General features: G+C 36.2%; 1 protein-coding gene across 4 annotated transcripts in view; it reads left to right on the forward strand.

Annotated features, from left to right (window-relative positions):
- The window catches only part of B3GNTL1 (UDP-GlcNAc:betaGal beta-1,3-N-acetylglucosaminyltransferase like 1), a 189,335-nt gene that overhangs the window by 120,252 nt on the left and 53,675 nt on the right, over positions 1 to 15,408 (forward strand). For all 4 annotated transcript variants that reach the window (XM_063292645.1, XM_063292647.1, XM_063292646.1 and 1 more), the window contains one exon: positions 4,983 to 5,078. In XM_063292645.1, coding sequence (XP_063148715.1) covers positions 4,983 to 5,078 — 96 coding nt within the window. The remainder of the gene's footprint in view (positions 1 to 4,982; positions 5,079 to 15,408) is intronic.

Raw genomic sequence — 15,408 nt, forward strand, 5'->3', positions numbered from 1 at the left:
GGAGGGTTCAAAATGGTATTTTGTGTGTTCCCAATGCCTACTGCTTTTTTCCTCCATGTGGCATGCAAATATAATCTAAGATATGAGGTCTCACAAGCAATATAGTAAGGATTTCCAGTATTTTACTAAAGAGATTTATTTTTTTGCTTTAAAATGTATCTGAAGATTTGCCTTTTTATCTGTTTTGGTGTCTTATATATATTGTTTCATACACTTATATTTCCCAGCTAGTAAACCTCTGTTAAACCTGATATATCTCATAATTTTCAGGAATAGCTGGGAAAAAGCCCCCCAAACTTTGGATTTATTAATAATATATTGTAAATATATATATATATATATATATATATATATATATATATATATATATAGTGTGTGTGTGTGTGTGTGTTTATATATATATAATACATATATGTGTGTGTGTGTGTGTGTGTTGAAAAGGGTGGGGCAAAGCTAAGGATAATCTATTATGGTTGTGAGGTCAGGTGGAGTTCTGCAGGAATGAAGGAAGCTAACTAGGTGAGGAGAAAGAACACAGAATTTAGTCCCAGAAAAAGGAAAAGGTGACCGTATTTATTCAGGCATAAATAAATATGGTTGAAATATTTGAATGACAGATGATTTCATGGTTGGAAGGGACTTGTTTATTATTCGGAAGAAAGTTGGAGTTTTACAAATCTTCTGATCTTGGGATGAATGACATGGTCCAACTAAAGCTGCAAGGGTGACTGGTCACGAATGGTGCCAGTTTTGAAAGAAGAGTTCCTTCTTTTTTTTACAAGGACATGTACAATTGGAACATGGGATATGAGAAGCATGAACCAAAGAAAACTTGAAACTGTCAAAACAGAAATGAAACATATTAAATTGTGCATTTTTGGGATAAGTGAGCTTATTTGAACCAGAATAAGTCATTTTAACCTTAATCCATAATATAGTATTGAGTGCATAGACCATATGAAGGAATGGAATGGCAGTGATGCTCAAAATGGACATTGCTAAGTATGTGCTTAGCTATAACCAAATAAACAAAAGGAGCATATCTATCAGAAATGGATATTCATTGAACATCAATGTGACACTAGTTACTGCTCCTACTTATAGACAGTATGGTGAAAGACAAGAATTCTGTGACAGATTGCAAGAGATGGTAAAAACAATATTTAGAAAGGATGTATTACTACTAATGAATAGTTGGAATGCTAAAGCTTAAGAAATGGAGGAACCTGAAATTATAGGAATATCTGGATTAGATAAAGGCAACAATTTAGGAGGCTGGTTAATAGATTTTTTAAAAGACAATTCTTTGTTCATTGCTAAACATATGCTTCAAGCAACAAACACAGACTCAGCCCTGCATCTAGACGTCAAAATCAACTGATGATAAAATAGGAAACGATGTCAGAACCCTTCCTAGGATTGTGGAACAGATCATCATTTTTTGGTTTCAAATATATGAGTTAAATTTATAAAATTAAAGAGACAAAGGTGTGCTGGCAGGATTTATCTTGAAGGGTATACTGGCAGAATAAAAGATCAGTATAAAGAAAAGTTCACTGTCCTTAACTTACACAAAAGAGAACCTGAAAAGCTATGGGAAGAGATAAGAAATATTGCAAAGCAGAAAAAATGTTTTCAAAATTACAAAGAGGAAAAGATCCAAATCTAATCAACATGATAGCTGAAGGACAAAAGCCTTGGATAGCAAGGACATGACAACTGAACACAGACATTCAATATCAAGCAAAGAATGGACAAGAAAAGTCAAGAATGTCAACAAATAAAGGAAAATAACAAGAAAAGGAAAATAAGAGAACTTTTAGAAGATCAGAGAGATCATTGGAAAATTTATGGCTTGGGTACAACTACCTAAGAGGACTTGTAGAAGCAAATGAGGATAACAGAAGCAAATGAGTTTGAAAGAAGATAGAAAGACAATAGTTAAACTGTATACAATAGGGGTTTTAAAATGACAGGAATATTTATTGAGGGAGAATATATTCAGTAGCCAACTCCAATAAAAAGTGAGTATCAACCATTAAATAGGAAAGAAGCAGATACGGATGGCATTTCCATTGAAATTTTTAAAGCTGCAGGAAGACAAGCAGTTAAAATGCCAACAACTCTACCTTAATAAATCTAGAGGAAGACTGTGTGGCTGAAGCAGCAGACAAGATTACTGAATATACCTACACTGAAGGAGGGGAGATGGAAGAGAATGCACATGCTACAAAATCATTTCGCAGATTCCTCCCATAAATAATATTTTGCTTAAGAACCTGGAAAGAAGAATAGAGAGAAAGCATGCCAAAGTAGAGGGACACAAGATTAGATCACTAATGTGAATAATGGATAAACCAAGAATGTATAAGAAGGAGATTTATCTTTGCTTCACTGACTGCAGCAAGGCCACGGATTGTGCCAGAATGTTGAGTATATTAAGGTTAATAGGCATGCCAGAACACCTGATTATTCTTCTCAGGAAGACTGTGAACAGAGAGCTACTGTAGGAACTGAACATGGAGAAACAGTATAGGTATGGAGTGAAACAAGGGTATATATTGCCCCCATGCCTGTTATACAGCAAATATATTATAAGAATGGCAAGACTGGAAGAGATGATTGATGGAATCAAAATTGGAGGTACTCAGAATCTGAGATCTCTGTACAGTGTTATCATGTATATGGTTCTAAGGCTACTTTTCCTCACTGATCTTTCAGGATAATTACTCATGCTATGGTCTCAATATTGTCTTTTTAGCCTTCATATGAATTCCATCAGGAATGATTTTTGAAGACAAACTATATTAAAACCTAAAAACAAGTTCATAAGAAAGGAATATATGATATTGTTAGGGATAAATGGTTTAACTATGTTGTTAAGTTGTTGGAATTGCTTCAGAATTAGGCCATTTTCTTCTTACGAAGTTTTGTCTTACTGATTTGTAGAACACTAGCTATGGAATAGAGAACCAGTTTGGTGTAGTGGTTAAGGCATCAGGCTAGAAACTGGGAGACTGTGAGTTCTAGTTCTACCTTTGGCACAAAGCTAGTTGGGTGACCTTAGGCCAGTCACTTTCTCTTAGCCCTAGGAAGGAGGCAATGGCAAGCCACTTCCAAAATCTTGTCAAGAAAACTGCAGGGACTTTTCCAGGCAGACTCCAAAAATCGGACATGATTGAATGGATTAAAAAAAAAAGCTGTGGAATACGATTATTTTTCTGACAGCCAAAAGATATGCAGTGAATGGGATTTCAAGAAGAATTAGGGAATGAGGAACAATCATATATATTTTAAATTAGGTTACAAAACTTACAAAGCTAATTTATAGATGATCTATATTGTGCAGATCTGGCATCCTAGATGATGGATTTCAGGATAACCTCAATTTTTTTTAAAAAAAATATTACTTTTAAAAAGCATTTTGAGAATATGTAGGGAAGATGTAATGGAACAAGGGGACCAGTGAAAGAATCAGCACTGGAAAAATATGGCAGAATAATAAATGGATGGTGATATTGTATAGATCGCCTGTACATTGTGAACAAACCAAATTAAGTCCACAAGAAGCAGCTGGAAACAACTTATATCTGTCTTTGTTTGCTTAGCCAGCTCATAAAAGTAGCTTTAGATGTAGTACCTAAGGCAGGATGCACTGTGCTCCTTTAACTTCTTGACAAGAAGATTAGTCTGCAGACATGTTAGACATTTTGTCTTATATTAATGGAAAAAAATAGATTTACCTTACATAATCCGGATATTCTGGTTTATTTCAGTGCTAAGTTTAAGACATACTTGTTTAAAGCAAAAAAGGGTGATTATAAACCTTCCTGGTTTTGTTGGTATAATTCACTGAAACTGTCATTCAGAAATATACAAATCAAGGGTCACATTCATTTATTTTCCCAGATAGTAGTTTTATTCAGATTTCTTCTTAACGAGTAACCAAAAAGAGTACCTGTGTAAATGTTTATGGTTATTAAATTTGCTAATGTTTCTATTCATTTATGCTATTTTTGTTCTTATTTTATATATGTTATCTGGAAATGGAATACATTTTTCTAAATACTAGTTGCCTCAGGCTATGTTATGGAGTCAAATACTTTCCACTTGATTTGTTCTAAGACAGCACCTTCCACTGGTTGTTAATTTGGCATGTAATATGTAAACAGTAAAATTCCAGGTGTGCTTAGTTCCCAACTACTTCATTTCATGTTTGTGAACTTTAGGTCTTATGGGAAACTTACTACATGGCATAGAACAAAATGTAGAATGCTGCTAAATTTTATTTATTTGAATCTGAGGAATATTGGTAAGCCTCAGATGCAAGGGCTACTTCTAAATGAGTGGCTGCAAATGGTGTCAACACTTTTTGCAGGGAATGCATTAATCTCATTGCAGAATATCACATTTGAATTACAGACTGTATATTGGGCTCCTTATTTTTCTGCCGCAAATGCATGGATTTTCGAGAGCCAAACTAGATGAGGTACTGCAAAATGCATGATCATAGATTTGTAATTGAGTTCTGTTTTGCTTTAGGGTGGAAGAGTAGAAAAACGATTATTTGGGAAGTATGTTTCATTCCTGTCCTGTACTGATTTTGTGATTTAAATGTTGTTGTATCATATGTAGCCCATTCTTAACGTTGTTGTTTTCTAAGGAGAGAGTGATAGAGGGGAGGCACAGTTCATAGAAAAGTGTTCCTTGCCTTACTCAACACCACTCTACCAATTTTAACACTACTCTTCCGCACTGCAGCTTTGTAATAAAGTATTTAGAATTTATCATAATGCTCATAGCATCTCTTATTTGTCCTTAAATATTGCCCAATTTTCTTGGCAAAACAACCCCTTTCCTCCAAAAGAAATACTTACCCAGCTTTGAACCTTAGCAGAAAAGAGGTGTTAGTTCACAAAGTTTATTTCTAAGGAACTATGCTTCTTTGATAATAAAAGGATGTTTTCTCATTCCGTTTCTAGGTTTTCACATCCCATGGACCAACAGTAATTATGCCAACTTGGTTCTGTTCTCGGGAATGGTTTTGTATTGTAGGAAGATTTAATGAAGGAGGAAAGGTATGTAATATGCAGAGGAGAGGAGCATAGCCTAATTATGGGAAAGATTTATGGCACTCTTTCCCAGTTGGATGCCCTCTGGATGTGTTAGAAGTACAGTTATGAGAATCTCCACCCACCATGGCTTTTGGCTAGAAATTCTGTGAAAAAAATTCTACTCCTAACGTATCTAGAGGGCTGTAGCGTGGGAAATCTGTGTAATAATGTCTCAGAGATGCTTGCACCGTGTGGATCCTAATCACTGTTGAAGTTCCTCATGGCTGAGTTGACTGAGTTATATTTGATTAAGAAATCAGCCAGTTTTCCAAAGTGCAATTGACAGAGGAACTGAGCAACACAGGTCTATTTCTATGGCACTTTGATTGATCGATTGATTGATTATATTTATTTTATTTATTTTCTATCCCACCTTTATTATTTTTATAAATAATTCAAGGTGGCAAACATACCAAATACTCCTCCCTCCTCCTATTTTCCCCACAACAACAACCCTGTGAGGTGCACTGGGCTGAGAGAGAGTGAGTGGCCCAAGGTCCCCCAGCCGGCTTTCATGCCTAAGGCGGGACTAGAACTCTCATATCATGCCTGATTGGCTCTTGGGCTGAGAGAGAGTGACTGGCCCAAGGTCACCCAGCCGGCTTTCATGCCTAAAACGGGACTAGAACTCTCAGTCTTCTGGTTTCTAGCCTGTTGCCTTCACCACTAGACCATAAAATTGATGTCAATTCGATAGTCTTCCAATGGAGTACTCATCACCACTGTAATTCCATGGTATAATAAATGGTAATATTGTCAGCAGTAACACTACCACTGGGAAAGCACAAAATAGGAGTGATAATGTGATACTATTTGTTCTGTTATTTGTGATGATATTGTTGCCATTCTGCATTGACGTTCTGCAAGCACATGAGCAACGTCAGCTTTCCCATAGCAACTAGCTCTAGAATGTTCCAAGTGTAAATGCAGCATTTAAAATATTTCACCTGGCACTGAACACTGTCATTTATTCTGAGATACAAGGCCCTGAACAGCATTTGAAAGTGTCATGAGTAAGGATGGCGAGCAGGGGGCTCCCACCCAGACTGTCAAGCGCATGCGTAGCACTGAGGAACTGTTCAGCCATTCAAAGAGACACAGATCGGGACCGCCTTAACCTTTGGGGTTTATATGGCTGGGTTTTTCCCACGCTTCCTCAGTTTGTTAGAATTCTTGTTAAGTACTAGTAATAAATATTAGAGACCAAGTCATTGTCTCAGTGTGTTTCCTGGTAGTTAGGACAGAAAGAGACATCACAAAATAGTGTGAATTGCAGTCTCTGTTTCAGAACTGGTGCAGCTTCCATAATACAGCATTACACATTATGGAATTGTTTTGAATGGCACCTTCTAGTAGATACAAAATACTGCATAGAAATTATGTCAGATATCACACATGGAACCTTACAATAATGAACTCACTTGTTATATATGGTGGAAGAGTTATGTATGCTTTTACATATTGCTTTTCTGCAAATAAACACAAAGTGACTTATAATTTAAAAGACAGGTATGCAGTCTAGTAAGAAATACAGTTTCCTAAATAGTCCAATGCAAGCAGATAGGAGGGGCATCTCTCCAGCTTAGCATGGAGGTTATTGTCATGGAGATCTGGGTATGGAAACAGGATTTCATAGCTTGGTGATAGTTGCACATTACCACCAGCGAATGGTGATAAGAGAAGAAGCAGAGATAGAATTTTTGGAAAACCTGCACAGCATTCTGAATTAATCTGATACAGGGGAAAAATTATTCTGTTCAGTGACATAAATGAATGGAATGGAACAAGACAACTGGGTATAGAAAGAGTGTGTGAGGTTTCAGCCAGGTTCTGACTCAGAAGACAAAACCTATTCTGAGTCAGAAGGGGAAACCGAACCTTACCAGGCAGCACTCAGGAAAACAAAACTCAGAAGTGGCTCAGCAGAGCGGGAGAAGTTCGAGACGCTGATTGGCCAAACTTCAGAGGAGACTTTGAATCTGCCAATCAGCGCGCAGGAAAGGCCTGCAGAAAAGCATGCGAAGGAAAAGGCAGCCCGATTGGCTGCAGAAGGAAACAGGCACTCAAAGGATTGGCATAAAAGCCAGACGCGCAAAGAGCAGGCTGCTGGCGACAACTGATCCTTTGAGCTCACAGCCCTTGTGAAAGAGTCCTTACCTGCATCAGAAGTCTTGCCTGTAGCCAGAGTGGAATCAGTGCCAGCATTTCCTACCTTCGAAGACCTGCCTTCTGCACAAGCTGCTTCCGAGGATCCTTGCCTTGTCGTTCCTGTCGAGCACAGCCTCGCATCCAGCTCCAGACCTTGCTGTCACATTTCAGCGTGATCCAGCCTTGCTCCTAGCTCTCAGTTTTGCCCAGAATCTCCAGTCCAGCCCAGTCATGCTTCAAGCCCTCAGCATTGTCCAGGATCTCTAGTCCAGTCTCATCATGCTCCAAGCTGTCAGCCTTGCCTAGAATATCCAGTTCATTCTAGCCCAGCCTCCAGAGTCAAGCCTTGCCCAGTGGTTCCAGTTTGGTCTCACCTAGCCTCCACGTGTCAGCCCAGTCCTGTCGGTGTGCCAGTCCGCAGACTCTTGCCTCCAGTTCCTGCCTTGCCAGGCACTCTAGCTTCACCAAGTCAAGCAGCTTCGTTCAGCAAGTTAGTTGAGTTCTGCCCTGCTGGTCTGCCACAGTCTGATCCTGCAGCCTTGCCTGTTCTTCCGTTATTGCCTGGGTGGTATTCATTCAATAGTCTTGCCTTATTAATCACCAGGACTTTATTATTGTAAATAGTTGCTTTTAATAAAGAGTTCTTATAGTAAACCTGTCTGGCCGCCTCATAGTCTGAACAGGACAGAGTGATTGGACCAGTTAGACTCAAGAATGAGTAAGAACCGTGACTGTTCTTGTATATCTCTTTAGAAAAAGACCCAGTTGTTTAAAAATGTGGTTTAAGCATAAATCTATTCATTCCTGCACATGACAGTGAAATATAGATCTAAACAAGTGACTGATTTGATTATTTCTAATGAAAGATTGAGATAACTAGTGAATGATACAAAGGTGACAAGACTTACTGGTTGTGAAAAAGGGACATATTATTTGGTAGTGTTGAATGAATCTTGGGAGAAAATTGACATGGAAGAAAAGGAAAGAATTGAAAGTAGGATGATTGTAAGAAAGGGAAAGTATGAACACATATGAAAAAGAATTAGAAGATAAATTTCCCAACAGAATAAATGGGAAGTGGATGCAAGGAAAGTTTGGAAGGTACATGAAAAAGAGTGAAAAAATATATTAATGCACAATTGTATGGAGTTATACTAATAGGAAGTATGAAGTTTGTTCAATGGGATGGTGAAGTAAAAGAGGCCGGAGTGAAAGAGGCTGTGGATAGAAAAGAATATTGGCTGCAAAACCTGTCCTTAAGAGACATATAATGCATAATGTGTATATAGAGAAAAAGACAGTGGCAAAGAATGTAATCAAAGAGAACAAGGAACTGTTAAGATTAAAAGAGACAGAGACTATAGAGATGGTTTTTGATGGAAATGAAAACAATGTTTTGGGAGTAGGTGAAGAGAGCTGAATAAGGAGCCCCCGGCAGAATGAATGGAATTAAAAATAAAAATGAATTCAAAAAGAGGAGAATACCAATTGAAGCGAAATAGAGAATAGTTTGTTAAATGAGCCTAAAAATATTTGGCAGAATTCAGATTGAAAGAGTAGAAGAGATGACAGTGAGTAAAATTTGGGAATTGCACCGTGGCACTTTGATGGGATACAATATATTTTTGCTCTTCAGAGTATCATTGAGAAATTTATGAATGTGAAAATGAAAGTTATATTGTACATTTGTTAATTACAGAAATCATATGATAACATGAAATGTTTTATATGAATTTGGAGTTCCAGGTTGGCTGCTGAATCCAGTAAGAGTGGGTTATGATGAAAGTAAAGTTTACATGACCTTTATGTATGCTGTGCAAATGGTTCAGCATTGAGTAGGAAGTAAGACAAAAATGTGTGATATCACCTTGGTTGTTTAATATATTTGTGGATAAGTGTAAAAGCAATGCAATTAGAGGTATGTTGTTTGGAGAAATGCATGTATGTATACTTCCTAATGCAGTTGAGTTGTTTATCTGTGTTTTTGGCTGAGGATATGAATAATTTGCAATGAGAGATTTAAGATTAATCAATTTGAACATTAATGTATCAGAGACCAGGATTTGACAGGGATAATGCCATGCACAATTACAAGTTATACATAAATAGCAAAGAATTAAGCAACACGTTTTTTGTGTGTGCCATTACATGATGTTTACTAAAGATGGAGAAATGACTGGAGAAATTTTGCTTAAAGAACAAAGGCAATGCATGAAGCAGTGTATGGACATGAAGGAAGCAAGGATGGTTTTCAGGGAGATAAAGGCATGGATAGGCATTATGAATTGCATTACTGTAAACTAGTTTTAGCTATGTTTCCTTTTCTCATTTCATGCCTTAATTACTTTGACTTTTCTGTGCTCTCTATAAGGTTGTTTACTCTGAGTATGATGCTGAAAAAGATAATGTATTTCACCAACATACACAATCTGTTTCATTGAAGGTACTCAATTCTCTGGATCCAAGGAGGGCTGTGTTGTGTTCTCAGACCAACTTCTCTATTCTGAGTAATGTTAGGAACAGTATCACAACACAAGAAAGAAGAGATCTTAATAAAAGAAAAACTGTATTATTTTCCTTCCCTCTTTTCGTACTACCTAGCAGTAACTTGCTGGTATCACGTTGCCAATAAATATAGAACAGACTATAATGTCTACTTTCCAATATTTCCATCCTCTGAATAATTTCCATAGTAGCAGCTAGCTTTTCTCATTTATCTATACAACTGTTCTTCAAATACTAAAATATAAATTTATACCAGGGGCAGGAATGAATGCATGCTTAAAAATTTTGCCCAAGTCTTCAATGGCATCTCTTCTTTTTTAGAAGCTGCAGTGTGGCTGAAAGTTGCAAAAGGGACTTAGGATCTTTGCTAATGTTGCTGCAGTAATCTTGTGGTACTGTCTGGATAAACTAGAGTGTAATTCACAAAGTGATGCTACAGTAAAACTGCTTAAGTGTTCACAAAGCTGTTTTTTGAGGCCCAAGATTTCTGGCAGTGTAATAAAGTTTCACAATATCTTTTAAAATAAACAAATAGACAATACTTCAACTGGTGGTTTTTCAATGTTCTCATAGTAATTAAGGGAGCATTTTTGAAAGAGCAATAGAGGTCTTTTTCTAATTTTTCTGTGGGAATTTACTAAATGAAAGAGTTGAGCTTTGTATGATGAACCTGATTGAGACGCAACATTTCACTGCTTGTAAACTACACAGTTTGTATGTTTCACTGTTTTTAACCATTTCTGCTGTTTTGTAAAATTCAGAGCTTTTTGGAGCAGAATTATTTAAATATTTTTACCAAACCTCAGTGAATTGTTTTATTACCTGTACTAAAAAGAGGTTTTTAAAAATAATTTTATATGTAGAAGGTTTGATGGTGTTACTAGAGAGGGCTGCGGTAGATTTTTTGGATAATCTTTATTTATTTTGCACACAAAACAAATCACATAAAGTTTACTGAAAGCTTAATACACTTTTTAGAAATTTATTGTTGTGCCCCCAAACTGGGTGAAATCACTCTGCTATTATTCATCAATTTGCCATTGAATTCTGGCATCATAATTTTGAGAGGCTCAGGGAGTCACAAAAAATAATTGTGGGGTATTTATTGCTTTACTTTTTTTATTGCACTATATGTACAGTGACTATATTTTCTTGGAAAAATAAAGGACAAACCTGAAAAAGGGGCAAATTTGAAATAGGTTCTTAAGGATAAAAAAAAATAAATTGTTTATTTTTATAACTTTGCTTTATAAAGGGAAATTCAAGAGCAAAACCAATAAAATAAATAAATCTGGAGGACTGTCCTTTATAAGTTTGATCTAGTAGAGCCAGTTTGGTCTAGTGGTGAAGGTGCTGGGCTAGAAACCAGGAGTCTGTGAGTTCTAGTCCCACCTTAGGCATGAAATCCGGCTGGGTGACCTTGGGCCAGTCATAAAATTTATTGTGTGTGTAAAGTATCTCAGCACAGAAGATACTGTTTCTACAAATTATGCACAAATATAGTCTTTGTTCTTCCTCTCAGCTACTACTGAGAAATTGGAAATTGGACTGTTAAATTGCTCTGGATGCAGAGGCCCAGACTGAGAAGGCTGTCTGGTGTTTCCAGACATACGTTATATCTCTGAGCTGATCTCCTTTCTCTCTAGAGGTATGGCAGGATCAATAATGTCTCAGGAAGAAATTTGAGGGATAGGAATGTTTCTCTGTCCATATAATATGTATTTCTAAAAATTTCAGAATAATTTATTTTCCAACATGCTCTCCCCTTTTACATAATTTTAATTACGGCAAGGAAAAGTGAGCTTTGGTCTCACCACTACTTTCCTGAAATTTAGTAACAAAAGTATATTTTTTATTGTATTGCAGAAAGTATACCATAATCCCAGAAGAGAAAGGGGGGGTTATTTTTTACATTTTTAATTACAAAAAAAGAAGGAAAACAACACATAAAAAGTGCTTTAACAAAAAAGTGAAAGAAATAAAACAAAGAAAAAACATGTTATTATGTCATATAACAGTAAACAATTGCAATTCTATATATACTTACCTAATACAAATATTATTCAAGTACGTATATATTTCTAATAAATTTATACGACTATCATTTTTTTAACCTATATTTTGTATAAATGAGTCCCATATTTCATTATGCTTATGCATACAAAGTCTACGTCTATAGGCAATCTGCTCATAAGTAGGAAGTGCAGTCAGGTCCACTGAATAAATGGGGCACACATTTATCTTTCGATCGCTGCAGTATCAGTCTTTTGGCCATAGCGAAGGCATGGAGAATCCATTTATGTTGTCCGGTTGTCAAGTTCCATTTACTAGGTATATAGTTCTAGAGAATATTATCCTCTGAAAATTTTAGCTTATGTTGCACAATCATATTTACATAATCCACTACCTTCTCCCAGAATTTGGTAAGTATAGGACATTGTAGAAGCATGTTTTAAAGAAACATTATCCTTATTACATCTCCAACAAAATGCTGTTTTTGACAATTGTTTTTTATACAAACGTAATAGAGTCCAATAAGAGGGATGCGGTGGCGCTGCGGGTTAAACCGCTGAGCTGCTGAGCTTGCCAATCGGAAGGTCGGTGGTTTGAATCCACGTGACGGGGTGAGCTCCGTTGCTAGTCCCAGCTCCTGCCAACCTAGCAGTTCGAAAACATGCAAATGTGAGTAGATTAATAGGTACCGCTTTGGTGGGCAGGTAATGGCGTTCCGTGTAGTCATGCCAGCCACATGACCACGGAAGTGTCTACGGACAAATGCCGGCTCTTCGGCTTTGAAATGGAGATGAGCACCACCCCCTAGGGTCAGACACAACTGGACTTAATGTCAAAGGAAACCTTTACCTTTACCTTAATAAAGTCCAATAAATTCTAAATATTATTTTTTGTTGTATATTTGAGTTCCATTGACACTCTTGCTATAGAAGTTAAAACACTCTCCCATTGTCTAGACAATACAGGAACTTCTAATTCTTTATTCCATTCATTTCTTTACATCTGCATATTAAATTGGTTTACTGATAATAAATATCTATAAAAACTAATAGGTTTTTTAGTTTAAAAGGATTTAACAAGTTGTTCTAATATCTCAGGTATCTCAAAAGCTGAGAATGCTGCTGGTCCAAACAGCGTTGTTAACAAATGTTGTAACTGTAAATATTGCCATTGGGTTACATCCGATAGATGATATTTATCTCTTAACACAGAATATGTTAAAAATTCATCATCATCTATCAGTTGGTCCAAAGTCAGTATCCCCGCTTACATCTAATTTTTCCATATCACCATCTTTTTCCCCATTTTTAAAGTTGTGTCTCCCCATAAAGTCAATTTGGCATGGGAAAAAGGGTCAAATCTTTTTTTATTAGACATCACATTCCATCGCTTTCTAACTGACAATGTTTTTTCAGAGATACTAAAGTTTTAGTATATTTAGATCCTAATACTGTCCATTGAATCAAAGGTGCTATATACTGTATGTATATTCCAAAGTTGCCCGAATTGGAAAATTAACACCAATTGTTGGCCTCCAGTATTTAATACTTGACAGTAGGTAAGCATGATGATATAGCTCCAGATTCGGAAAACCAAATCCTCCCTCATTAATTGGTAATTGCATTTTCTGTAGATATTCTTGGAATTGAAGAACCCCATAGAAATTTTCTAAACAAAGAATTTATTTTCTGAAAATATTTTCTAGATATAAAAACTGGAATTCCTCTCAGAATATAAATTAATCTGGGAATAATATTCATTTTGAGAGCGTTCACCTTTCCCCAAAGGGTGAGGTTTAATGACTCCCATCTATTGATATCTGAAGAAAACTCTCTGTATATTTCATTTACGTAGATCTCCCTGTGTTGTCTAATAGCACAAGCCAAGGGTTCCAACCAAATATTAAAAAGCAAGGGTGAAAGTAGACATCCTTGTCTAGTTCCTCTTGTCTAGTTCCTCTAAATAGTGGAAAAGTAGGATAAAACATGCCATTAACCTTTACTTTAGAAGTGGGTGACTCCTATAATATCTTAATCCATTTTATGAATTCCAAAGGAAGTCCAAATCTATTTAGTATGGCAAAGATGTAGTGTTTATGTGTATTTGTCAAAGGCTTTTTAGGGATCTAATGATAAAATTACAAATTGATTTTTATTTTTATTCTAGTCTTATTAAATCTACAACTAACTTAATGTAGTCTGCTGCTTGCCTAGTTTTAAATCCCAGAAGAGAAAGTTTAATGGAGGCTGAAAGATCTTCAGATGTGTTTTATCCTTAATTTTTTTTTCACCTGTTGACAGTGTTCAGGAAGAAAATTGAAAAGAGAAAACTACATAGAAATACTTCAGTAGGGGTCACAGTAAACACATTTGAAGTTAGAAAATGAATATTCACACTTAAAATGAAAGTAGGATTGTTGGGGGGAGGATGGAATGTAAATATATTAGATCTACTTTTTTTTAGTAGTAGCTGAATTAAAATATTGTAAGGTTGTCCAAGGATTTGTCTAGGTGCTCTGGGGAAAAATAAAGACAAAATGCAGACTCTGATGTTTTTGGCACATTATGGGTAAAACTGAACAGAGATCAGATCTTGAGCTGTGTCCAAGAAAGAGTGTTTAAGCCAAATAAATTATGCTTATAAATTTCTTTAAAACAAGTCATCTTAACAACATATCTTAATAGTATGTAGCTAAGCATGCTGAGGTAATTAATCCAATCCATTACTTGATCTTTACTCCTTTCCAAGTGTAATGCGGCTGCTCACATATTTGTGTTTCAGGAGGTTAATCCTTTAACTTTATTTTTCAAAACAACCAAGCAATTATAACTTTATTACCAATTTCCTGTTTTGGGATTGGGTCAATATGATTTAAAGGTCTATGAGGGCATGGCTCTTGGGCTCAGCCACACAGCTAGGAGACTTAACTGGATTTGTATGGTTTGGGGAAAGTCTAAGGCTAAGCATTACATGAATGCATTGTTCTAACAGGGTTTTAGACATGTCTCTGGTGGTAGCTCTAGGAAGAACCATCTGTTTTGAAACCTCTGTGAAAATTGTACATTAGCCATTAGCCTCCTTATGCGTGTATGTACCTGCAAGCAAAGAGAACAATAGTTCCCCGTGATCTGTTAAGGAATAACACAGATAAGTGAATTGAAGTTATATATATGTGGGCATTATGGTGATATCTGTTAAGATACACATATACCTTGACCTGTGCTCCTTGGCTGTAATGCTGTTTTCGAGGATTCTACATAGAAGAGACTCTGCCTGTTCTGACAGGCAATATTAGGCTGATATTTTTTAATTCCATCAGTCCAATTTTATTCTGTAGCTTTATTCTGATGTAACTCCCAATAAAGGAATTTCCTCAATAAATGTGCGTTGGATTGAAATTGTTTTAATGTTTTATGCTTCTTTCTGAATGTTTACCCTAATCATGATTAACATATCAATAGCAGCACAATATAGATTTTTTTCTGTTTCTGTGGAGAGTGTTCACTGGAGCTCCCTTATTATAGCAACCATGCTTTTCACACATGTAACCCTTTTTATCTGAAGTGGGCCCCTTTCCATTTTGGCATGATAATATATTCATATTTTAAAGTAACACTCCTATCCGTTG

Source organism: Candoia aspera, chromosome 2, assembly GCF_035149785.1.
Source record: "Candoia aspera isolate rCanAsp1 chromosome 2, rCanAsp1.hap2, whole genome shotgun sequence".
NCBI classification, from domain to species: Eukaryota; Metazoa; Chordata; class Lepidosauria; order Squamata; family Boidae; genus Candoia; species Candoia aspera.